The 27,713-nt window shown below is 37.0% G+C and overlaps 1 protein-coding gene across 1 annotated transcript in view; it reads left to right on the top strand.

The window, feature by feature from the left end:
* Positions 1-26,758, top strand: part of Bmp5 (bone morphogenetic protein 5) — a 122,125-nt gene extending 95,367 nt beyond the window's left edge. Inside the window, exons 5-7 of the mRNA XM_075965225.1 lie at positions 12,989-13,065; positions 20,293-20,403; positions 24,937-26,758. Of these exons, the coding sequence (XP_075821340.1) occupies positions 12,989-13,065; positions 20,293-20,403; positions 24,937-25,086 (338 nt within the window). The 3' untranslated portion in view covers positions 25,087-26,758. The remainder of the gene's footprint in view (positions 1-12,988; positions 13,066-20,292; positions 20,404-24,936) is intronic.
* Positions 26,759-27,713: the final 955 nt, after the last annotated feature.

The raw sequence follows: 27,713 nt of genomic DNA, 5'->3' as shown, positions 1-27,713 counted from the left end.
TTAAAATGTAGTTGCCAGGTTACCTGGTAAGTCGAGAAACAGAAGCAATAGGAGAGGATTATATATGGCGCCACATTATACTAAATTAAATGGTACATAAAAATGAAGCTTTCAAATAAAGTTTCATTGAAGAATAATGGTAGTTTTATGCTACTTTGTTAAAGATACTCACAAAATATTTAGTTTGGCAAAAAGTTATAGTCTCTGAATATGAAAATGGAGAAAAATAACCTTCTAAGTCTCCCTTTTCCTTGCAAATATTAGCTTGTCAAAGATATATATGTATATATATATATAAAATATATATGCATATATTTCAGCTAGGAGGTTTCTGAATTTGACTGAAATGTTTTTAATTTCATGTATCACTTTGCATCAAGAGAGGGCTTTTCTAAACTTTGAATAGAATAGTAAACAATTTCCGAGGAAACTGGAAAACAGAAAGCACAGGCATGCCCTGATTGTTCAAGTTCATAATTACTCTGGCAGAAGGTTCCAGCAACCAGAATCATCAAAGTCCTTTTCCCTCTGGGCCCGCTCTATTTATCTTCTCTTCTTGACCACAAAGTAACAAATGTGCTTCTATAACCATAGATGAATAAAACACGTGGAGCCAAAACTAGGAGCCTTTTCGCCAGTTTCCCAACACGTTTAGTGCATTTGCTTATTGTAATATAGACTGATATTTCCCTTTGCAGAGTTGGTCCTTGGCAAGCATCTCTGTGAAATATGTGGTAGATGGTTTTGAAGCTAGTTCATATTTTGATAATAAGAAAGTAGCTAGTTTTCTGTGAGACTTAACCTTTCAGTAGGTAATAATCAAGCAGACGGGAAAAGCCTCCTAGGAGTTGGGCTAAAAGGCGGGACTGAAGGAAAGGGAAGGGCAATATAAACAGAACTCTTGATATTTGGGGGGCTTGAAATGCCAGGCAAAATGTAAAGTTATCCAAATATAAATAATAGATGCCTTAATAGTATCAGGCTTTCATAATAAACGATGGAACAAGGGCTCCCTGGTGGAGGCAGGTTTAAGAAAGAGCAATGATAGAGGTTTGTCAAATTGAAGTTTTTAACGCGTCTCCTAAAGTACTGGAAGTCTGGAAAGTCATAAGACATCAGAGAATCCAGGTCTAGTCATTTTGACTATTTTACTCCACTTTTTTCCTGTTTCAAGGACTTCTATATTGTACGTGGTGGTGCACTCACTTAATCCCATTACTCAGGAGGCTGAGGCTAGGAAATCCAGAATTCCAAGTCAATCTGAGTTATCTAGGGACCCTGCAGAAACATAAAAAAGAAGGAGGAGGAGAGAGGGAAAGAGAAAAGATAAAAAGAAGGAATGAAGAGAGGGAGGGAGAAAGGGGAAGGAAGGAGAGGAAATAAAATAAGATTCCTTCCTTATGACTTTTCAGTGATTTCTGTCCCATGCATAATCCTAGGGAGAGTATAGAAGAGTGGCTACCACAAAATAGGAGTCCACCAATTACTTACTAAACAAATTAACATGTTGCTTGTTTCTGGAAAACCAACTTTCTTGTTCAAATGAATATTTGTAGGCCCATTGCTTCCAGACTGTTTGTGGAGTTTGTCCCTGTCTCAGTTCCTTCAAAAAGAAGATTGAGCTTTCATCCTATAGGAGACATTGACAGTGTCACATTGATCACACTCAATGAATTTTTTTTTTAAGTTTAGGCAGTAGAGGACAAAAGAAAAGGCATTAACCAAGTTTTAAACCAGCTACCCTTGAAGATACAATGACTTTAGATTGATAAGGTTTTTAAAGAAGCCATGGACCGTGATGTTGTTTCAAGAGTTACATAAAGTACTCAAAACAGCAGAGTATTAAGAGTCTGTGGAAGCTCACAGGAAAAATGCCAAATATCAGCTCACACCAGAACTCCTAGAAGACATTTTATTACATGCTTAATACTAAGGACCCTTGCAAGTGGGTCTGGTCATGTGGTGGTCCTGCCTAAAGACTTGATAGCTTCTCAGGGTAGTTCTCTCACGTAGTTAATCCTAATGCAAACATTCTGCACTTATTCTCAAATCAAATAAACATTACCTCTTGTCTAATGTATACAATGGAAACCCATGCCTCTTGAAACATATCAATCCAAACAAGGAAATAGAATCAATTAAACCATCCAGAGTACTTTATAACGTATTATCAGTAAAACTACACAAACGATATGTTTTGTTTATTTTAGAAGTGATTTAATCATCTTCCTAACAGAATGACCCGATTCTTGTAAAGTGTTGCAGCTTTTTTAATCATACTGGAATTAGTGTAGTTAATCACATCAGTTTTTTTATAGAGATTTTTTCTTTATTGAGAAACTTAAAAGTCTTGGGTACATTAAATCCAATTTCTGGGAGGGGAAAAAATCAGAACCCACAATAAAAAAAAAAAAAAGGTTACCTCCTGAGCCATAGCAGAATCCAGAGAATATATTCTCATAATTGAAAAATTCTAGGTGCTTCATAATTGACCTCTTGATACAAAATGTCCTATTGAATTTGTAACTGTAATCACATCAGTTTTAACAAACATTTTGCCTGTTTTCAAGTGAGGTCTCTAAAATAAATACTGTACTGAAAATCCCACAATGCTACATACAGAAAAATGGTTCTAATCTAGATGATTCCTACAGAAATTAATGTTAAAAACTGATTATTCTGTGAATAATGAAATGTTTTAGAATCCTTTTTCAAGCAAATTCTCAGGCACATCTAATATGCCATTAGCGAGCTCTGCTTCTTTATTGACACATTTTTTGGTTTCTATTGTCTATTATTTAATACTGACTATATCTCTTACTAGTTGTGTAGTTTTGGCTATGACCATCAGGTGACTGTTAATCCTATTGACTCAGTTTGTAAGTATGGAAACAAGAGAGAGACAGGAAGTAGAAATAGTGAGTAGGGGACATTTAGGAAGATTTTGTTTAGAAAGGTCTAGCAGAGAGTTGGAATCTACAGTTTGTAGATAAAATTTTATGTCAACAGCCTCTAAGGTGCAGATAACATTTGTATGGTTTCAGGGATGCTTGAGTAAACAGAATCAAGGGAAGATTCCAGGTAGCTATGAATTTATTGGCTAATATTTTGTGCTACAAATTTATACCAGAAAAGTACAAATATCTTTGTATGTACAAATAGTGGCAACCCCTTTGGGTCAGGTTTTATTTATTCAAGTTGGTAATTTACTGAGTGTGGCTTGTCTCTCTTTACTGGTTCATCAAAAATTATCCTTAAGGACTCACCAAATTCTCTTTATTGAATAGTCTATTTTGAGCTTCCTTAGGTTCAAAATTCATTATTTTCTGTGAATAAATCATTTTTTTTGGTTTTAATTCTCCAGTTGTTCACTTACTCTTTTCTTTTTGAAAGCTAAGAAAAAGAAAGCTAAAAATCTCTCTGCTCTGAGATGGAGAATTTTCATCATATAGTTCATGTAAACTGTTGTTATGCTTAAATGTTAAGTTCTATTTTGGATCTCTCTCTCTCTCTCTCTCTCTCTCTCTCTCTCTCTCTCTCTCTCTCTCTCTCTCTCACACACACACACACACACACACACACACGTTCTACATATAGATATCCACACCTACCTATCTACCATTTATCTATCAATTATACATCTACCTTTTGTATATTATCTGCCTTTGATACCTCTTAAATGAAAACATTGTTAATACACATAAGGAGTTTTTTTTGCCTTACTTTGGTAGATTATCATTCCTTTTACATTCAGGTCACCTATCTTTAACTTTGCCTTTCAGAACATGAAAGCTTTTGTAATCTTAGGGTTTTATTCTCCCACTTTTTAAAAACCACCTCCTATTTTATTGCATTTTCATTATTTAAAGTCCAAGACGATGATATTTTAAACAAAATTAAATTATTTTCACCTTTTTTCTAGAAATTGGCCATGAAAATTTGTACAAATACTTAATATTTTCAGTGTTAGACATTATTTTCTCATTGCTACTAACATTAAAGGTAAGTCAGAGATATATTATAACACATGCATATCTTTGAAGTAAGTTAGCTTACTTTTGTAGTGTTTACTGGCACCAGAACTAATTAGTAATTTTATCATGACTTCATTTTTAATTTTTATAGTTTTTATTTATTAAAATATACTATTTCCCTTAGTTCTTTTTCCTTCCTCCCAGTCTTCCTATATATCCTATATATCTTTTCCACTCCCTCTCAAATTCCTGGCTTCCTCTTCTTTAATTGTTACTGTTACAAACACACACACACACACACACACACACACACACACACACACACACACACACACATATGCACACACACACACAAGAATATATAAATACAATTTCCTGAGTCCATTTAGTGTTGTTGGCTTGTACGTGATTTGGGGGATCATCATTTGGTATTGGGTAAGCAATTAGGGGGCTGATCCCTAGGGGAATATATTTCTACTTTCAGCATTCCTTAGTTACCTGGAGAACTTTGTTTGGGGGTGGAAGGCTTGTGAGAGATTCCATGCTCCATGTCAGCATGTCTATTGTTGTCCTTGTTCAGGTCTGAGTGAGACAGCTAAACAAGCATCCTAGGTGAAGCTTTTCTGCTATTCTAGGAGACAATCGCACATTAGATTCCTTAGTCCTCGGGCTATAACAATTCTGCCCCTTCTTCTGCAGTGTTTCCTGAGCTTTACATGTATGAGTTATGCTGGGCAATGATCAGTTGTTCTCTGCATTGTGACAAGTTATAATGGTCTAGGTCTTTTGCAAAGAGAAGCTTCTTTGGTGAGGCTTCAGAGTTACTCTTGTCTATGTGTATAAGGAAAGTGTTTAGCATGTAGTTGGGAAGTATGCTAGTTTAGTAAATTGGTGGTATTGGGGCTCTCCTCTTAATATTCATGCTCAGTAACCCTGCGTAGTTGACTAAGTTTTCAGGACCAGGTGTAGTTTCTCTTTTGTTGAATAGATCTTAAGTCCCATTGGACAACTATTGGTTACTGCCAATGTATAAGTGCCATTATTGCACGTTTGAGAATAACTCATCCTATAGGTTGTTGTAGCCCATAGATTTTAGAGCTGGGTAGGACAAATGATACTTTCTGCCATTGGCAGTTTACTCAGCACTGTCCTGGACTATGAAAGCGAATCTCCAGGGAGGTGGCTTTCTGGTCAGAGCCAGCTTGGATCCTCAAAGTTCTGGGTCCTATGTGTGTAGTATCGTCAGCATCAAGAACTTACCTTCAACCTCTGGGAGGCAACCAAGGGCAAATTGTATTGACCAATAACTCAAGAGAGAATTTCTTATGAGTGGTATTGCAGTTTTTATTAGACAGTCTATGGCAATTGAGGAGCATTTTCAGCCTAAGTTTCTTAACTTCATTTTAACTGTACATCTATCTATATCTATGTCTATATACATACATATCATTATATGCAGTATATGTAATTTGGGATAAATAAATAAATAGTATTATTATTATTTATGGCTTTTCTAGACATCTTTATTGTATTTTTTCTTTCTCTTTCCCACTCCTGTATTGACCACCTTAACTCAAGTACGTCACCCCTCGGTTTTCCCATTTTCCACTTATCATTGTGTATGTCCTGCTGTTTCAAGTCTCTCATGTTTCTTCTCCCTCCCTCCCTCCATGGTGCCTTTTGATGTCTGAGTTTCTTTGGTTTCTCCAGGTTATAAAACTAACACTATGTGACACTATGTATGGATCCAGGAACCACAGATGAGAGAAACATGCAGCATTTGTCTTTCTGAGTCTTGCTTACCTCATTCAACTAAAAAGATTTTCTAGTTCTATCCATTACCTGCCATTCTGACTGGGGTGAGATAAAATCTCAAGTCTTTTAAACTTGCATTTCTCTGATTTCTAAGGATGAACACTTTTTAGATATTTCTTAGCCATTTTTACTTCTCCCCCGAGATCTCTCTGTTCATAGTCCATTATTTGACTCCGATTTTTGAGCTCTTTGTATATTCAGGATATTAACCCAACACAGGATATTAACCAATACATAGCTGGCAAAGATTCTATGGGTTTGTTTCCTCTTCACTCAGTTGATTATTACTTTAGGTGTGACGAAACATTTTAGCTTGATGAGGTCCCTCAACAATTTGACAATTGTTGGCTCTAATTCTTGCACAAATGGAGTCATACTCGGGGGTTTTTATTTTACATCCACATCCTGTAGTGTACTGTTCACGTTTCTTCCAGAGGTTTCAGTGTTGCGGGTCTCACATTTAAGTTTTGATCCATTTGGAAGAGGCTTATGTGCTAGGTGAGAGATACAGGTCAAATTTCACTTTTCTTTATATGAACATCAAGTTGTTCCAACATCATTTGTTGAGGGTGGTTCCCCTGGCAGTGTACTTTTTGGGGGCATTTTTGTCAACTATCAGATGGATCTAATCATATGTACTCACATACTTGGGTCTTCTAATTTGTTTCATTGCTATCTATGTCCTTTTTTGTGTTAGTACCATACTGTTTTTACTATTATGGCTCTGTAATATGACTTGAAATCCTATCAATTTATGAGCACTAAAAGTCTTTGCATTTTATAATGTCTTTCTCAATCTCTTTAGAGATTTAAAGTTTTTGTTTTAGTGGTCTTTTTATCTTATTCATTGTGTTTCTTTCTAGTTATTTAATTTTCTTCAAGTCTATTGTAAATTGGAATGTGTCTACGATCCCTGCATCTACTGAAATTTTCATGTAATTTTTGTCTTTATCTATTTACATGATTTATTACATTAATTCTTGTGTATGTTGTTTTAACCCTGTATCTTTGGGATAAGGTAACCTTGGTGATGGTTAATGATGTTTTGGATATATAGCTGTAGTTGGTTTTCAAGGGTGTTACTAAAGATGTTTGAGTCGTGTTCATCAGGATTATTGAACTATACTTTTCTTTTTTTCATTGTATCTACCTGGTTTTGGTATTAGAGTGATACTGGCTTTGTAGAAGTGCTCTTTTTATTTCTGTCTTTTTAAAAAAAAATTAAGAAGTATTGTCTGTAGATCGTCTTTGAATATTTGATAGACTTTTGCCTTTTAAAGTCAGAAGCCTTTATATTACTATTTTACTCTCCTCAGATATTGTATTTAGGTTGTTTATCTCTTCTTGTTTTAACTGTGCTGGTTTGGATGAATCTGTAAATTTTTCAATGTCTTTAGGTTCGAACTTAATGGGGTACAAGTTGTTTTTAAAATATATTCTCGTATAATATTCTGAATTTCTTTGGTGTCTGCTGTCTCCCTTTTTATTTCTAAATGTGTTTATTTGGATCATCTCTTTCTTTCTTTTAGTTAGTTAGACTAAATATCTTGTTTACTTTCTTATAGAATCTGATCTTAGAACCATTGAGTTATTAAATTATTTTATTTGTTTCTATTTCTTTAATTTGGGCTCTGATTTTTATTTCTTGCTGTGTACTGGACTTGGGATTGGTTTGTTGTTTTTCCAGATTCTTGAGTTGCATTGTTAAGTTATTTATTTTTTGATCTTTCTTATTTTTTAATGTAGGCACTTGGAGCTATAAATTTTCATACTTGGGCTCCTTTTATTGTGCCCCAGAAGTTTTATAGCATTGTGTTTTCATTTCACTTAGAGCCAGGAATTTTTAATTTTAATTTTATTTTTTATCTTGCTTCCTTTTTTGATCCATTAGTCATTCAAAAACAAAATTTTAATCTTTATGAATTTGTGGACTTACTAGAGATTTGTTTGCTGTCTACTTTAAGTTTTATTGTATTATGAACATATAGGAAAGAGGGAGTTGTTTTAAATTTTCCAAATTTTTAAAGATTTGTTTTGTGTCCCAGTCTATATTATAGAAACTCCTATGGCCTACTGAGCAGAATATATATTTCTTGGTGTTTAGGTGGAATATTCTGTAGAAATCTGTTTAGTCCATTTCATGTATATCACTTAATTCTGATGTTTCTTTGCTTATTTTTGTCCAGATGACCTATATATGTTGGAGAAAGTGTGATATTAAAATTATCTACTATTAATGATTTAATGTTAAGTCTGTTTATTTTCTTCCAGTAGTAAGTTTTTTTTAAATGAAATTGTGTTCACTCCACCAGCTTGGTGCATATATGTTTAGAATTACAATGCCTTCTCGATTAATTGTTCTCTTAGGGAGAATGAAGTGTCCTTGTTTATCTGCTCTGATAAGGTTTAGTTTGAGGTTCATCTTGTCAGATGTTAGGAGAGCAACACCTGTTTCTTTCCTGACCCCATTTTATTGGAATCTCTTTTTCCATCCTTTTTCACTTTAAGGTAAGGTCTTTCTTTAAAGATGAATTTCTTGGAGACAACAGAAGGGTGAATTTTCTTTCCTTAGTCCATTCAAACAGCCTTTGTCTTTTGATTAGAGAGCTAAGGCCATTAATATTTGAAGTTATTAATATGTTTCTTTTTTGATATTTTTAGTTAAACTTTTCAGTAATTAGAGGAGTTCCTACAGTCTCTCAGTTATGATTCCTTCTCTCCTCAGTTCAAGTACTTCTTCCTATATTTTATTTAGAATTGCTGTGATGGGTATGAATTGTCTTAGCCCATTGGGATCATGGAAAGTTTTTCATTTTCCTTCAACATGGTACATAGTTTTGCTGGGTACAGTAATCTTGGTTGACAGTTGTGGTTTTTAGAATTCATAATACATTGCTTCAGGTTCTTCTGAGTTTCAAAGTTTCTATTGAGGAGTTAGCTGTTATTCAAGTGGGTTTTTCTTTATGTGTGACTTGTGCTTTTTCTTTTCATTTTTTGAAAATATTTCTTTTTTCATATATTTAGTGATGCAGATATGATTTGCCACAGGGTATTTTCTGGTCTTGTCTGGTTGTTGGGGTTCTCTGTGTGAGTCTTGTCTGGTTTGGGGTTTTGTGTGCCTTTTGTACATCTATGGGTATGCTTTTCCTTAGTTTATGAAAGTTTTCTTCTATGATCTTGTTGAATGTGGTCTTTGCCATTGACCTGTGATTATTCTACCTCATCTATACCTATAATTGGAAGACTTTGTTTTTTGATGGCGTCCCACATTTCCAGCATGTTCCTTTCCTGTGTTCTAAATAAATTAATATTCTCTGCTTGTTTGTTCATGTTCCTCTATTTATCTTTAAGTCCTAATATTTTATCTTCTATTTAATCAATTCTAGTTACAGAATCCCTTGATTTTTCTAGTTATTTAAGTTTTCAATTACGACCTCATTTTAGCTTGAGTTTGCATCAATGTTTCTTTCTTAATTGAATTTAGTTATTTCATTCAGCCTATGCTTGTATTTTCTTTCACATCCCTCAGGTAATTATTCACTTTGAGTTCATTAGCTTTAATTTCACTGAGCTGTTTGTGTCTTCCTTAAGTTCCTTGACATCTTTGATAAAGTTTGTGATTTTTCTTTTAGCTTCTGTATCCTTGGTTTCATCTATGTAATTCTCATTGGAGAACATTTCTGATAGTGCTGGTAGATTTTGGGGGAGGGTTTATAATGCCTTGATACTTTATATTATTTTTATATGAGATCTGGCCGTGTGATTGATCTTCTATCGTTGGTTATGCATCTGATGTGGATGGTACCTAGGCTGTGCCACCTGGCCTGACCTGGAGGTTAGGAAACGTGTAGATTGGGCTCATCAGGTTGGCCCAGGCTCTGTTTGTGAGTTCAGGTGTAGGCTGGGAATTGGGTAAGACACAGGCAGGACAGGGTCATGTAGGCTTGCCTGGTCAGTGCATAGGCTGTGTGGGCTTCTCTGAGCCTTAAGGATGGATTTGGTACAAACTGCTCCATGGTGGTCAGAGTTGGGAGGCGTTATGATGGGGAAACACAGATAAATTACATGTGTCTTCATGCCAGGTGGCCTGGCCTTGTGGGTACAGGCTCTGATGAGTTAGTAGTGGAGTGAGAGTCCAGGTGAAGGTCAAGATTCCTGGCAAGCAGCTGTGGGCAGAATGGAGTTGGGTGCATGATTTCATTTGTAGAATTATGTCTATTTCATTTAATCTCCCAAGGACTGCCACTTGATATTTTTAAAGCTATAAACATCATTTCCTTGCCCATTTTCCTGTAGCTTAGTTTGCCAACCATTGAGCATGAACCTAACTCCAGACTTTGCTGATTTGGCTAAAATATTTACTTCCCTCAGTACCCGTTAATTTTTATTTCTGACAGAATAAGCATATGGATACAACTCTCCATGACATCAGACTCTTGGAACAAGAGTCCATTTTAAACTTAATTGCTCATTACATTTATGTGATATAATATATATCACACTTAATCTTTATGAAACTACTTTAATTATATGAGATATTTGGGCTTTTAATTTTATTTACTTTCTTTTTAAACATGCAATTGCAATAACTGTACATGTAGTATCTACCCATCTGTCTGTCTGTCTGTCTATCTACCTACCTACCTACCTATCATCTATCTTTCTGCTATCTATCTATCTATCTATCTATCTATCTATCTATCTATCTATCATCTATAATCTCTCTGTGTGTGTTCATTTAATGTTAATTGTCAAAAACATAATTGTCCACTGCCTGAATAGAATAGTTTGAGGGTATTATTCAAATTAAGGAAGAAATTTCCCTGAATGCAAGAGGACATACTCTTAAAACAAGTTTTCTTCATTTTTCACTATTAACATATTCAATTATTGCATAAGAGGAAAATCTTGTTCAAATTTTAATTACTATTTTGTTTTCTAAATTGACATCAGGCAAATAATAATTTGAAGTAATTATAAGGACAACTGAGTCATCATTTGGGTCTGGTGTGATGCTCTTTCATTAGCATTTGAATCATTAATATGGATGGTGAAATATTATATATATGTATATATATTGTTTTTTATTTTTCCCTTTTTCACCAATAAAAATCCTTTAGAATGCTATTTGTAAAAAGTGTGAGCAAATGCAAGAGAAAACAAAATTGTTCTGTAAAGTTTTGTATTTTTGAGATATTTTACTTTGTTTCAGATGCAAGATTAGAGTTTTACATTCATATTTAGACTTTTGAAAAATTATGAAATTTTAACATTTTTCAATGCATTAAAATATATAATAGAAACAATGTGTCTGTGTTAAGTTACTCATGGAGAACTATGGGAAATAAGTTCATTAATTCTCCAAATATTTATGAAATGCATATTATGTGTCAGTTACTATATTTGTACTTGGTATACAACAGTGAACCAGAGTTAAATAGGTTGCCTTGGTGAGGAATTAGTTAAGAGATGCAATCTAGATAAGACATCATGCATGTAATGAATAAATAATGCCAGAGAATTTCACAAAGTGTAAGAGAAACACTAAATCACCCTAACCAAAGAAGAGAAACGAGGACTATTGGGATAGTTACAGATTTAAATGTGCTAGCTAGAGAACACTCCATCCAAGATGGAGGGATTCTTTCAGACAAATGCTTAGTTGATTTGATGGAAGCCCACTTAGCACTTTATTGTAGAGGGGAGGAGGGGAGCCTGCCATTCAGGATACTGCAGTAATCCTGGATAGTGATGGTGGTTTGGTCCAGGAGCAATGATGGACAGAGTGAGCAAGTGGGTTTGCAATCTGTTTGAAAGTTATGTGTGTGATTTCATGATAGAATAGACTTGAGAATGAAAGGAAAAAAGGTGTGGGTTTCTTAAGCTGGTCGTTTGATTGATTTCTGTCTGGATACTTCCTTTAGCCATAATGAATATGCCTAAAAGTAGACATGCTTTTGAGTGATGCTCAGAAACTCAAAATAGAATATCTTATATTGATGATACCTACTTAAATAAAATCTCAGAAGACACTGACATCTTCTCTGAAAGCACCTCTTCAGGAAATATTGTATGAATGTGTACCACATATTTATGTGATGTATCACTAGTGTGATTGAATTAGTAAATAATCACACAGTTAACTGTTAGTACTCAGTGAATGGCAGCACCAGCCTATGGCTGGCATAGATGTGACAATAGAATTCTTTACGGAATCTTATAAGGCAAATAATACTCTCCATTCTACAAAATTAACTTGCCTGAATACACAGTTAAGCCAAAATTCTCAGTCCCACTAAAGGAAAAAAAATATGTGTAGGAAATGCCAGCTAAATTTGTGATCCTTTCTTATTTAACTAGGCTCCCAAAGATATTTGGTTTCTAGCATCTGTCACATGTGTTTAATAACCTTTTAAAACATTTTAAAGTATCTCTGTGGAATCCATTGATTAAAATATATTTCAAGTATTTTAATCAATTTCTATTATTATATTCATGTTTAAATTAACCCAGTTTTGGTCAGTGGAGGCTAAATAAGTTGAATTCTTAGTCCTCTGACCTTGATTCAGAGTTCTTTAATATGTTCTATATTTCTGGCTAACATTTTTCCAGTTGTATTTTAGACATTTCTATATCTAGGTTTCACTATTTCTTCAAAAACGAAGTATGTCATTTTCATGGGATGATTTGTGCAGACAATAGTCTGACAACCATGATTTGTTATTTTTTCTAAATAGTTTCACTGAAAGAGGAAAACTACTGCTTGATAAATATAGATCATGTGAGTATTAAATTTAGAACATCCAGGATTTTAAATTCTTTAATCTTGTGTACATTTCTGTTTTTACTCAATTCTAGATTCCATACTTTTCAACTGTGCCATTCCAGTTTACTTTTGCCTCATGGTATACTATAAATATCATGTCAAAATAACAATAAGAATATTAAACCAATATATTCATAGGTGAAAACATTTTGAAATTTTTGTTTTAAACTTTGTGTTATCCTTAAGTTTGCATCATCTGTAATGTGGCAATAAAAATAATTTAGAGAGAAAAAAAGAATCAAACTCGTGCTTAACATAGATAATCTCTTCCAGAAACCTTATTCATAATCTCGCAACACAAGTTGTATACTTCTATACCTAATAGGCAGTCATTTGTTTAAAATGTAAGTTTTTGTTTTTCTTTAATCTGCAGATTATAACACCAGTGAACAAAAGCAAGCCTGCAAAAAGCATGAGCTCTATGTGAGTTTCCGGGATCTGGGATGGCAGGTAAGCTGGTTCACTTTAGGTGTTTCTTTTCTGCTTTATCTCAAATCCTTGGCAAGTCAGAGTCTTTGTTAGTAATTGCTCCAATGTAATAGCCATTTTTGAAGACTACTCAGCATGTGATTCACACATGTCATTTTCATTTCCTTATTATTATTTTGTCATTGGAACATAATGAGTTAGGTTTAACAAACATCTGGGGAAATATAATGTTCTTAAACTTAACATTTGAAAATGGATAAAGACTGTCCAAGTCTTTTGTTTCGCATGAGTCAGAGTCTCCTTATGCAGCCCAAGATGTCTTTGAATGCTACTTTGACCTCAGGCTCCCATGTACTGGGAGTATAGGCATATATTACCAGGCCCTGCATATACAATAAAATTTATTAATTCATTATCTTTGTATACAAATGCATGTGCATGTCTGTGAGCATGTGTGCAGGCCAGAAGAGACCAGCACATGCCCCACTCCACTGCTTTCCATCTTACACTTTGAAATTTTTATCTCTCACTGCATCTTGAGCTCATAGTCTTTGGGGGGTATGCTGGCTGCCAGCAAAGGCCAGAGATTGTCATGTCTCCTACTCCAATGTGGAAAATCCTGGGATTATAAGCAAGCATGATAGACATGTTCTGCATCTCCCAGATTTTCCTTGGGTACTGGGTATCCAAACTTCGGTCCTCCTGCCTGCCCAGCCAGCACTGAGTCATCTCCACAGCACCTGCAGAGCTTTTAATTTTATGAAGATTGTTTGGATTAGTATAAACACCTACATTAACTCTGGTAGGATCACGGTTCTGTCTAGGAAATAGAAATTTCAACTATTAAGTTTAAATCATAAGGCAGGTTTTCCCAAAATTTTTTCTTTCACTCAAAACTCATATTATCATGTTTTTAATGTGTTTCACAAATGAAGTAGAGAAGAAAGAAAAAAAATAATTTCTTATGGCTCTGAGAACAATTTGATACAAAGTTTTATATTTCTTTTGTGTTCTATCACAACACTTTCTCAGTATTTGAGCAATATTCATAGGATTATAGTCACAAAATTAAACAAGGTTATAAAATAATATTAAGATGGAAATGTACATTAATATTTATTGTCTTTATTTTTGTTATTTTGTATTTTATTAGTTTTTTGAAAATTTCGTCTAACATATTTTGATCATATTTTTCTCCTTCATAAGTTCTTCCCAGATCCACTTCCCTTCCTCACCCCTCCAACTTCATGTTCCTTCTAAAAAATTGAGACAAATTTGTGCAGCTCAAATGTTCTTGTATGTGCACCTTTCAGTGGCCTATGGTCAGTTTCTCAGGAGATACACTTTTAGAGAAAATGGTCTCTTCCTCTCTTGGCAATCAGTTGGCACTAGCAACTTGTTTAGGGCTGGGATTATATGTACAATTTCCCTGTCCATGCTGAGATTTGGTCTGGCTTTGGGTCTTGTGCATACTGTCACAACTACTCCAAATTGTGTATTTACCCTACTGTGTCCAGAAGACACTGCTCCCTTGTAATCATCCACAGCGTCTGGCTTTTAATACCTTTCTGCTCCTACTTCCCCAATGCCCCCTGAGCTTTGGGAGGGAGTGGCTGTATGTTCCATTTAGGACTGATCATTTTATAGTCTCTTACTCTCTGCACCTTGTCTAGTGCGAATCTCTGCGTTGATTACTATCTACTGCAATGCAAACTTTTCTGAGGAGGACTGAGAGGTACCATAGGCTATGGGTATAACAACCAGTCATTAGGGTAATGCTGTATCCATTTAACAGCAGAATAGCAGTAGATTATCCTCTAGAGCCTATGACTTCTCTTGCCATAGGTTCTGGATCAAATATTGGTGCCAGGTAGGTTTCATTTTGTGGACTGTAATATATCCAGCTAGAAAATGGTTGGTTAGTTCCATGACGTTAGGGCCACTATTGTACCGGGGGCATGTCTTGGCAGGCCAGTCATCATTTTATCTGATGCAGTTCAGCGTTGGGTAAGATTAAAGATTACTCTCCTTCTTCAATAATAAAGATAGTGCCTTCTAGCACTGTGAAGCTAGCTGGTAGAGATGAAGCATCCAGGTCTATGCCACTAGGTTTCTCCATCTTTTATGATCAACAAAGTCTTATTGTCAAGTTCTGGAAGGCAACCAAGAACACTGACAGATAATAGCTTGCAATGTTTGGAGGTCTTTGGAACCTCACTGGTAAACAACTCTTAAAGAAGAAATCTATTCTTTGCACTAGGCTTTTTTATATTTTAGCTTGTGTTGTCAAGTTGGGTCATTGTTTAGAGTAACTCCATTTTGATTCTCTTTTCTCTTTTTCTCTCTCTGTGTATGTATGTGTATGTATGTTATACATAGGAAGTTTCTACAGTGATGTGTTTCTATATGACATTTGAGAAAAGGTCTTTAATGTATATATACTCTCCTCTACCCTGAAATTGCCCCTTCCACTCAAATTTAATTTAACCATTCTGGTTCCACTAGTCACATTTAACATTGCATTTTACTTTTCTTAAAAGTTCATTCCCGTAGCCCATTGTGATTTCCCAACTTCCTTGGATATTTCAAGTAAAATACACACATCTAAAGATTCAAAGATAACATGTGATGCTTGTCTTTATGGATCTGGGTTGTCTCACTCATAATGAGTACTTCCAGAATCATCCATTTACCTGTTAATTTCATTATATTATCAGCAGAATAATATTCAGTAACATAAATATGCTACATATTTATTATCCACTCATCAACCAATCAACAACTAGGTTGTTTTGATTTTCTGGTTATTGTAAATAGAACATCAATGAAAATGGATGACTAGCATCTCTATAGTAGGATCTAGACTTATTTGGGTGTACCCAAGAGTGCTGTGCTGAATTATGTGGTAGGTCTACTTTAAGCTCTTTGAGGAACTTCAGTGGTGATAGCTATAGTGACTGCATCAGTTTCTTTCTCACCAGCAGTGAATAAATGTTCCTCTTTCCCCACATTCATGCCAACATTTTGTTTCTTTGTTTGTTTTTACTTTAGGAATTATAACTAGGGTAAGTTGAAATTTCAAAAAAGTTTCAGTTTTCAGTGTATTGGTTAAAATGGATATTTGTATGCCATTTTTGTTTTAGAACTAAAGTTCTTTTCCTAATTTTTTATTTGGGTTGTTAATTTTATTAATGTTTAATTGTTTTGATTCTTCATGCAGTCTAGAAATTAATACTCCTTTAAATGTATAGCTGGTAAAGACTTTACCCCATTTTGTAGGTTGTCCCTTCACTAGAGTGATGATGTCCTCTGCTTCACAAAACATCCAATTTTATGAATAAACTTTCATTACAGATAATAATTCATAATCACACACAGAGTTTTGTTTCTCTGAGGGTGGGGAAATCATAATAAATATTCCATGGGACACTTTTTAATTTCCTAGAAATTTTTCACATACAGTGTTCAAGAATTTGCTGTAATTTGTTTTGTCTAAAACATTGTAAATTAATATAATAATAAAAAGAAAAACACGAATAAAGCAGATGATAAAGCTTCATTGGTCTGGAAGACTCTTACGCTAGAAATGTGTTGTCTAACAGTGAAGAGAATTATCTCAGTTTTGTTCTCTATGTCTTTTATTGTTGAAACCTATGTAGTTTTGATATTTGACCTGAACAGGGCAACAGGTGAAGAAAGGACAGATACACATGCAGAAAATCTGGGATCAGCTTGACTGTGTTCTCTGATGGAGATGCGCCAGTAGTACCCCAGAAACTCAGTGCACTTAGTTTATAGAACTTGAATGAAGAAGGGAAGGGTGTCTAGGTATGTGTGTTTTTGTGTGTGTGGATCTCTGGAGGGGAGCAGACTCACATTGTAGTCATTCTGGAGAAGGAAACTGCAGGTGATATTTTCTGTATACACTGACAATGTCTGTACTTATTCCAGGGGAAGGCCTAGCTATTCCCATGAGTCTGAGGCCCTGGGGTCTTGACAAGGCCATGATCGTAATATACAGTCACTCTGAGTTTTACCTGCTCTAAATATTTCCCCCTTTCTTATTACTTAGATGTTCAGGGTGTCTTCACTTTTACTACCAAACTGGTTTTTGCAATGCCCAATACCAGGCAGTAAGGCTGACTAAAGGAAGAACAAACAGCCATTCTGACCAACACAAAAACAAGGAAAGTTTTAACAAATTAAAGTGATTGGAGCCTTGAACCTCATCAAAGTTCACTTTTGCAGTCTTAGCAGTGGAGACAATCTGGCTATAAGCCTTTTGCAATTCCAGGGTATACAATGCATTTGGGCCATATCTACAGTATTGTTATGGTGTGTTCAAGCACTCCAGAAGTGGGTATTAATTATTTCCCAATTATATTTGCTTTCATTATAAGAGTTGCTGTCACACATATGTGCTGGCAATCTGTGTGACATATCAAATCCTATCTGGTATCTGTCTGTAACCCCCCTTTATCCACACTGAGGTCATCAATTGACCAACTGGTAATACTACAAAGGTTGACAGCTGCCAATTGTTATAGTTCTATATATGGTCATTTGTCTAGTTGGAGATTGGGTGAATGCCAATACACTGTATTATTACTTCTATGGAGCCATTAGTGGCCCACTGAATGACATTAATGCCATTGACATTGTGTACTTGAATGGTGTCTAACAAGCAATGTCTTCAGGGAGTATAGCCAGGGACCCATTTAATAAATACTATGTGCACTGCAGATTCTCAGTGGGGGTGGGCTATGAGAGCTGTTGTATTCGATAGAGGCCTTAAATTCTAGGAGTTCCACTTTTTTTTTTTTTAATTTAACATGTGTACCATTCCATAGCAGGGTGGCTCTCCAGGTCTCTTTGAGAGAAATACCTAAGAAAATAATAAAGGAGAAACACATTTGAGTAAAGTCATAGCCCATTTCAAATAGTTGACTGGGACCCATTGGGACATCAGGTCGTTAGAGAAGTGGCCTCCAAAATTGAGGGAGTGATTAATAAAACCAGGTCCGGAAGGATGTGACGCAGCTGCTGGGTGGGTCTGTGGATCCAGTGGACTTCTTGGACTGGACTGCTCTGCATTGGCACAATCACTAGCTCTATCAGAAATATAACTTCTGACTGTAGTAATAAGCGGCGGGCTGTGTCCTGCCACCCGGCTAGCTTTACACCCGAAATAATTACACGGAACCTGTATTCTTTTAAACACTGCCTGGCCCATTAGTTCCAGCCTCTTATTGGCTAGCTCTTACATATTGACCTAACCCATTTCTTTTTTTTTGTAGAACAGTCACAGACTTTATTAAAAAGATTACATAGAAATGCTTGAATCTGTGATACACACCTTTTATTTATGAAATGTTGATATATGGAGGAGGCTTGACTTGAGTGGAAAAATTCCTGTGTCTCTGGTTTTTCTCCTAAGAAACTTCAGGATTAAATTTTTATTTTGGATGCTTAAGCATCTCCACTTCAAAATGGTTGTAATTTTTTTCTTTTTTTTTAAAATTTATTTATTTATTAAAGATTTCTGTCTCTTCCCTGCCACCGCCTCCCATTTCCCTCCCCCTCCCCCAATTAAGTCCCCCCCACCTCAGCCCGAAAAGCAATCAGGGTTCCCTGTCCTGTGGGAAGTCCAAGGAACCCCCACCTCCATCCAGGTCTAGTAAGTTGAGCATCCAAACTGCCTAGGATCCCACAAAGCCAGTGCGGGCAGTAGGATCAGAAACCCATTGCCATTGTTCTTGAGTTCTAATAATCTGTGTAGCCCACGAGCTGGCTTACCAGGAATGATCTTAACCTGCGTCTGCCTGTAGTGGGAGAATCATGGCGACTCCTTGACTCAGCTTCTTTCTCCCAGCATTCTGTTCTGTTTACTCCGCCTACCTAATTTTCTGTCCTATTATAGGACCAGGGCAGTCTCTTTATTTAACCAATGAAATTAACACAAAACAGAAGACTCTACCCCATCATCTGAGTTCTTTTCCAGCCCCAGGTCTCATGCTTTCTCCTCTGACATTTCATTTTGAGTCTGGATCAGGTCACCCAAACACAGGAAAGGAGTCAAAACCACTGGTATTGTCCTCTGAATCTCTTGTTCTAAACAAAGTTTGCTGTCAAGGAGCGAGTTTACCTCCCCTTAAACCTTGTTGCAACCCAGACCCAAGGTGCAATTGTGCCACAGGTTGGGAGAGGGCATCCTCATAGTTCCTTTCCTCTGGACATGTCTCCAGAGCACAGTCTAAACCCTGATGCAGTTGGAATGTTTTTTACCTTATTTCTTTGATTCTTCAAAACTCCTCCAAAGCACGAACATATAACAGTCTCTATAGCCTGCTCATCCCATGGTTTACGCCCAACTTGCAGAAATGCTCCCCCTCCCCTACTTTATTTTGCATGCTTGCACTCGTCACTGGCGTTTTCCCTGCTTGACTGATGTGAATTCCCTGCGGTCAAGGACCCACATTGGATACCATTTGCCTTGGCCTGCAGGGCTTTTGTATTGACCTGACTAGGGTGGCTGGGAATAAAGAAATGACAGACAGAAATGTTGGGATCAGATGGGTCATGTATTCTGATGAAGCTGTCCCAGCAGTAGCCGGGACACTCAGAGCTTATTATATACAGATGAAGAAGGCTAAGGTGGACTAACTGATAATCTTCATTCGTGGTCTCTGGAGGGAGCAGTGGCAGCTGCAGTTGTCCTGGAGGAGGAGCTGCGGCCGATATTTTCTGCACATGTTGTCAACATTATTACTTCGACTTGGGGAAGGCCTTGCTGTTCCTCTGAGCCTATCCCAGGGAAGGCCTTGCTGTTCCTCTGAGCCTATTTCAGGCACGGCCTTGCTATCTCTCTAAGTCACTGGGGTCTTTGACATGGCCTTGCTCCTGTCAGGAACAGATCCACTCAGGACTTCATCCACTCCCTACTTTTTGTGGTTCACTTGAATGTCCCAGAGTTAATCATTTCCAGTTTAAATAATATTTAGAACACTATTTTATGATCTTAGTTTTATTCTCAAAAACAGAATGATTAATGTAGACTATGTTTTATATAGTAACCTCTTGGGAGAAATTGGAAATGACCATTTCTTGTAAAAATATTTATACTTTTATTGTAAATGTCAATTAAAAATGAAAGGATGTAGGTTAAGCTGGACTTTTAGTGCTCCTTAAGAATTATCTGTTTTACTGTCACTTATATGATGTGAATTTTCTTGATTCTGTGCATTTCAGGATTGGATTATAGCACCAGAAGGGTATGCTGCCTTCTATTGTGATGGAGAATGTTCTTTTCCACTTAATGCCCACATGAACGCCACCAACCATGCCATAGTCCAGACTCTGGTAAGGTCTATGCTTATGGGGTAGAATCTGGTTCTAATAAAAACACAGTATAGAGTGGTTTTAAAGAAAATGTAACTATCAACTTCAAGTTTTTAAATTCCTTTGTAACTTGTAGCGGGGGTGGGGTAGGGTAGCAATTGTGGGTACAGTAAGAAATTCAGATTGGCTTGAATCAATAACCCTGGTCTCAGAATTGGGACAAATTCAGCTGGGAAAACTGAAGTCATGAAGTGAAGTTGCTCCTCTGCATGGCTTTCATCATTACACAGAGATCATCCAGATGTTTTAAACTAGCAATTTACTAGTCGTCTTTGCTGAAACATTGAGTAACAGCTGCACTGAACTTCATCTGAGAGTTTTGACATAATTATTTCAAGCAAGTTCTTTATATACATTGCTCTTACAGCCATTGAACATGATGTATAAGTAGTAGAATATATTCACTTGAGTTTTCTTTCTCCTCAGTTCCTCTTATCTTTCTGTCATTTAAAAAAAGAAATTTATCTTTCCTTTTTCTTCTTCCAAACTTCTGGATATTCAGCAATGTTTGTATTTCTAGTAACCTCAGCATGTTCCTGTGCTTAAGACAGTGAATTGTTGACTCGAGGATCTGTGATTGTATTCTGCTGAATGAACCCAAGCCAACCTCTCTCCACATACTCATGTGTCAGAAGGTAGCCGCTGGAAGACAGCAAGCAGTCTCTCAGGAGGTGCACCAGATTAAGTTACAGAATTGCTATTTAGTGTCTGAGTTAATATGAAAACCATAATTATCTATCTAGGAGAAAAAGTAGAGAACACAGCTGTAGAGCCACAAGGCACTGATGGAAGCTGAGTTGTCTGCTGTTGGCAGAACGACCCTATGGTGTAAGGGAGGCTGATTTTGTAACCTCTCCTCCAAACAAGTTTACCTTTCCCTTTGACCCATTTAGACCTAAAAGCCGATGGATAGAATAACTAGTTTTTAAATAAGGACTCACATAAATATAATATAATTATAAGCAGACATATCAAGTATTTGAATTCCTTGATTGTAGTAGGAGGCCACTACAAACTGTTCAACAGTTTCTCTGCTGCCCGGACTCCTGAAATAACCACACAGAAACTGTATTAATTAAATCACTGCTTGGCTAATCAGGATAGCATATTCCTAGTGAGCTCTTACATATTAAATTAACCCATTTTTATTATTTTATATTTTACTATGAGGTTTGTGGCCTACCAGCGAGGTTTTAATGTGTCTGTCTCTGGTGGCTTCATGACTTCTCTCTGCTCTGCCTTCTTTCTCCTAGCATTCAGTTTAGTTTTCCCCACCTAGCTATTCTCTGCCCTATCAGGCCAAGCCAGTTTCTTCATTCATTAACTAATAAAAGCAACACATAGACAGAAGGACCTCTCACATCACTTGATGCTTATCTGTACCACTTCGACTTAAAAGACACTGTAGACTTTCCTGGCTTGTCTGAAATGTTGTCTATGGTGGATAAGCACGAGTTTTATAAACTTTTGGAAAAAAAAATCAGTGAGAGGACAAGAAAGCAAATAAGCATTTTAATAGGCAGCCACATATAAAATGTTCTTTTGGGCCAGGCAGTGGTGGCACATGCCTTTAATCCCAACACTTAGAGGTAAAGGCAGGTCCTGGTCTACAGAGTGAGTTCCAGGTTAACCAGGGCTACATAGATAGACTCTGTCTCAAAAAACAAAAGTCCTTATCATGAGAAAGCCTACTTTAATGACAGTAGCTGAGGCATAAACTAAATCCCTGGGGAGAATTAAAGTCAGCTATGCCTCACTTCACAAACACTTCTTAACACGGGTTAATATTCTTGAGCAATAGGGAGCAGCTAGGCTCTGCAAGGGTACTCTACTCAGACCTGCCGGGAGACGGAGAAGCATGCTCATGATTCCTTTTTTGAAGGAGCAGTCATGACCACTACGTATGTAGTGACAGAGAGAAACAGCTACTGTTAATTTATGTGCTGGATAGTTTTATTTAAACTTGACACAAGGTAGGGTCATTTTGGAAGAGGGAACTTCAATGAAAAAAAATGTGCCCTGCCTCGCCACACCCACCAAATTGACCCGTGGCCAGGCCTGGAGTACATTTCCTTGGTTATGGTTGATGTGGAAGGGCTCTGGTCATGCTGGATGAGTTCCCTCTGGGCTGGTGGCCTGGGTGCTACTAGACAGCAGGCTGAGCAAGCCGTGAGGAGTAAACTTGTAAGTATCATTTATCATGGCCTGTGCCTCAGTTCTTGCCTCCAGACTCCTGCCCGACTTCCTCAGATGATGGACTACAAGTTGTAAGATGAAATAAACCTTTTTCTCTTTAAGTTGCTTGTGTTCACAGTGCATCATTGCAGCAACAGAAACCTTAACTAAGACAGCTTATACAATGATGCTACTTTATTTCTCAAATTTCTTTATCTGTTTTTGTTTGCAGAGTATTAATGCCTGATGAAGGAAGCAGAATTTTGCTTTCTTAGATATGTAGCCAATTTGTCAAATTTCCCTCAGGCTGAACATGAATACTGATTGTAAAAAAAAAAAATCCTTTGTCAAATAATCCTCTTATTTACTTTGTTTTTTTTTCCCTCATAAATATATAAATAAGTATTTTGGTTCTTATGGCTATAGTCTGGAAGTAGTATCAAAGAGAAAACAAAACGAAACCCTGATGTGAAGTTAGAAGATCTTTATCTGTGCTACTTACTATCCTGTAGAGAAGACATATCATTCCAAACCTGAAGGTCACAGGGCAAGTGGGACTTCAGTGTTTGTGGTGTTGGAAATATTCTTGCATTTGTTCTGTGAAGGACGTGGAATGAGAAGGCAGTCAGACCTTTTGTTACAGAAGAGCATTTTTATGACGAATACGTTGGAAGAATCATTTAAGAACAATCCATTTTGCTTGGAGCGGCTGCTTTTGAAGGCTGCTAAGGCCATTGAAACCTTGGGGGTTATCAATCACGCCTGCTAGGGTTATGGGAGATCAAGCTGATGAGGAATAGAAGTTGTATCTGAAATCTGTAAAAGCTCTGTGACTTTTAGTTTTGCAAGGTCTTAGGAAATTTCAAGTTCATGTGGAACTGCTCATTTATCCGGTGCTTTTGCTCACATGCAAGCCTCCTATATCATCTCAGCCAGGAGACTGTGGAGCCAAAACTCTGAGAGGCCATGTTTGCTTCTTTGTGGATCCCTTAAGGCTCATCAAGGGGACTTCCCATAAACCCCTTTGGGGGAAGGGCCAGAGTAGGTGGGAACCACATTCTGGCTTCTGGCTCAATTATTATAACACACAGGCAAACTGCCAGTCTGATTAAAATGAGTTCCGAGCTTTTACTTAAGCGCTTTACTTTTCCATACATTTTCAGTCTTTTAAGGGAATGGATATTCAATTTGCAAACTCTCTGGACCCCTCGCTTCAACTTCAGCTTGTTTCTTTGGCAGTTGTCTAAGGAGTGCGTAGGGAAAGAAAGACCATGTTAAGCTCCAGTCAGTCCAGTAAAAAAATTCTATGAAGAAGAGCTGATATCATTGCTCTAAAACAAGTATTGGATTTATTTTAACTTTTATTCTTCTCTCATACATTACATCCTGACTAGAGCAATTTCTCCTCCCTTCATTCCTCCCAGTATCTTCTCCTACCTCCCCTTTCTAGGCCAGATCAACTCCTTCTCTGTTTCTCTTTAAAAAAAGAAGGTTCTTGGTAATATCCACCAAACATAGCCTAGTAAGACTGGGAACAGAACCTCATATCATGGCTATACATGGCAACCCAGTAAGAGAAAAAGGGTCCCGAGTGCAGGCAAAACCAGTATAGATTTTACTTCATTGTGGTTTTTAGCTTGTCTTTTCTACGTAGGACTAAGAGTTGAGATACTGTTTGTGAGGCATGATTTAACTATCCTACTACAATATCCTGCAGACTTAAAACTTTCTGTAGTCCAAGTGTGTCTGTTCCAACTTGAGTCCACAGCCTCTGTTATTCTTGTAGTGGGCACAGAAGACAGCTATTCAGTTAAAGCAGGTCATTACTAAGTGTCCTGTTCCGCCTCCCCGAAAAATTCCACTCAGTACTCCGTACAGAGCTTGCTTTATCTGATGAGCTCAATTCAAGCCCCCAATATGTAGAACTGTTGATTCTTAGTGCTTGTTGGTTGACAAGGCATCCTTTCGAGCAGTCCCTGTCTCCAAGTCATCTATGGTATATAAAGGAGCCAGATGTCAAATGCCTGTCAGAGAGTCATGACATCAACATCATATTCTTTTTTTTTTCCTTTTTTCTTTTTTTGGATTTCGAGACAGGGTTTCTCTGTAGCTTTTGGTTTCTGTCCTGGAACTAGCTCTTGTAGACCAGGCTGGCCTCGAACTCACAGAGATCCACCTGCCTCTGCCTCCCGAGTGCTGGGATTAAAGGTGTGTGCCACCGCCGCCTGGCTCAACATCATATTCTTAAAGCTGTAAGTAAAATGTTTACCCCATTTCTCCAAAAGACACACTTCCCTTTTTATGTTCTTTCTTTGCCAGGTACACCTGATGTTTCCTGACCACGTTCCCAAGCCCTGCTGTGCTCCGACCAAATTGAATGCCATCTCTGTCCTGTACTTTGATGACAGCTCCAATGTCATTCTGAAGAAGTACAGAAACATGGTGGTACGCTCGTGTGGCTGCCACTAGCGCTAAGGGATTGTGGGACAAACAAAACCGAGCTGTATTACGTTTATGACTGCAATCAAAGGCAGATAAATGGGGACTTCCTTAAAATCAGCAGGGGTCATTTCATCTCTCTATGTATCATATTATGTATATACACTTTTTTATTTATTTAAAAGTGTGTATTCTCTTTTGGATGCCTTATCAGTAAAATCTATTTTAAAGGTTCCTATATTATGATAGATTCCTACTCTCACCTTTGATGGGGCATGCTGAGCCCAGTTAAATTCTATGTCAACATTTTCCCAATACTACTACAAATAATTTTCTAATATTAAGTAGAACTCCCTTGACAGTTTAATGTTGTTGAAGGGAAATGAATACATTTGGTTATATTGCACCAGTGAAAACTAAAATAGAATATTTAGAAATAAAGTTTTAAAAACTAGCAACCCATTTTTTTTTTTAAAAAAAACCATTGCTTAGCTAAATAAAAATTTCCTTTCACAGTTTATGCTTTATTGGTGAAAGTAAAATGCTGGACAGGATTTGACTAAATAAAGGGTAGGCAGGACAGACACGGGAACTGAGGGACAGCGTAACTGTTTTAACCGCTCTCTTTAGGGGAATTGGTGCAACTCCAGGAGCCTGCTGCTTCTTGCTTCTGATTGCTGCAGATTTTTTTTTCTCAGAAGGTCAGAACTTCCGAAACTTTTTGACACAGGCTTGAGGCTTGAGTCAATGTCCACAAGTTCCCGAAATGACACTAAAAAGCACAGTCCAGCCTCACCTCAGCTGCGCCACACCTGGCTGTTGTCTAGAACACCACAGCTCCTTGGTTAGAACTTTGTCCACGGTAGAGAAATATTTGCATCTACTGCATTTTTCTCCTTCCAGGAAGGAGTCCCTTCATGCATAAAATAGGTTGGAACTGACGATGCCAGTAGAGACTTTGCAGGTTGATGCGATGCAAGGGATTTTCCTTAGGGTGAAACCATGGACATTAAACTGAATGAAAATTATCACAGTATGGCTTTGATGGAACTGCCATTTTCAAACTGCTAAAAGCCACTTTTCTTGTTTTTGAGAATCAACGCAGTGTAAACCTGATTCGAGAAAGGGATTTTTGAAAACCTTCCTCCAAGCACAAATAAGTACAGCAGGGAAGGTTCTGGAGCGGTGTGAAAGTGTGTGTGTATGAGTGTGCGCATCCTCTCCTCGCTGGTGTTAATTTCTTTTCTCCGTGTTGAAGCGGTAACTGGGAGCTGCGGTCTTGGTTCAGCTCAGGCTGAGTCTTTGGGGAGTGGATCATCAGGTTGACCACCTTCTGCTGCTGTCAGCTGGGTGTGGGGGTTTGTAGCAGTCAACTGGAAATATCCAAGAACCTTTCCTTAATCACTGTCTGTAGCTTTCAAGCCAAGGTCTATTATTAGGAATTCCCAAACATTCGGGTTTGTTTGTGATTCAGACATTTTACATTGTTGCTTTATAACCCAGTTTACAGTATAGAAAGTATGGTATTGACTATATTGGGGGATACATTAAGTAATATATTTTTAGTTAATAAGTTAATAGTATACCATTGAAGATAAGACTAGAGATTAAGAAATGAAAATCTATTATATTATTCTTTAAATGTGCTACTTGAATGTATGTTTACATTTAAAATATATTAAACTTGTGATACCAGCCTCTGCTTTTTGTTTGTTTGCTTATATGTGACATAGTTCTTTATTTAAAAAACTATAAAATGTAAGTGCGTCTTATACTAAAATATTCACCGGATGGAAACTATTGTTTTAATTAATTACTTGCTTTCAATTGATAAAGTTCTTTTGTATTTTTCATAGTTACTGATCATTAAGTGGAGAAAGCACCAGTCTATGAATTACATATGTGGGAGACAGTGCTGAAGCTTGGACTATCTGTGAGGCATCTGACTGTAGGACTAGGATCTATTCCTGGTGTATGAGCTAGCTTTTTGGAGCCCATTTGCTATGGTGGGATGCCACGTTCAGTCTTAATATGGGGGTGAGGGACTTGGTCCTCCCCTAATGTGCCAGACTTTGTTGACTTTCCAAGGGAGCCCTTACTCATTGGGAAGAGTGGATGGGGCTGGGACTGGGAGGGATAGTGGGGTGAGGGCAGGAGGAGGGGTGGAGGGTAGAACTGCGAAAGGAATGTAAAATAAAATTTTAAAAAAACAATAATTAAATCAGACTTTGCTGAAATTCAAGAAATAAAAGAAAGAAAAAGTAAAACAAAATCGGTTCAAACAAAAAATAATTTAAAATAGCAGAAATAATTAAAGTGGAAAAATATCTTAATTTGTTCTTGTACATCTAAAACAAGAAATAAGAAGGAAAATAAATGGGGCTGCAGAGATGGCACAGCAAAGTGTTACCATGGAAACCTGAGGACCTGATTCAATCCTCAGAACGAGGTAGATGCTGTGGTGTGCACTTGTAATCTTAGTGCTGGGGAGATGGAACCAGCCAGACAATCCAGTTAGTGAGGCTCAGGTCTCAGTGAATGACCCAGTCTCAAAAAAGAGTGTGTGTGTTTCCTCAGGAAGGAGACCCAAGGTTGACCTCTAGCCTTCACTCATGTGTGCACATGTATACACATCAAAACACATGAGCACATACATG

This window comes from Microtus pennsylvanicus, chromosome 3 (genome assembly GCF_037038515.1).
Source record: "Microtus pennsylvanicus isolate mMicPen1 chromosome 3, mMicPen1.hap1, whole genome shotgun sequence".
NCBI classification, from domain to species: Eukaryota; Metazoa; Chordata; class Mammalia; order Rodentia; family Cricetidae; genus Microtus; species Microtus pennsylvanicus.
The sequence above is the reverse complement of the archived record's forward strand: the minus strand, read 5'-3'. Positions and strand labels throughout refer to the sequence as shown.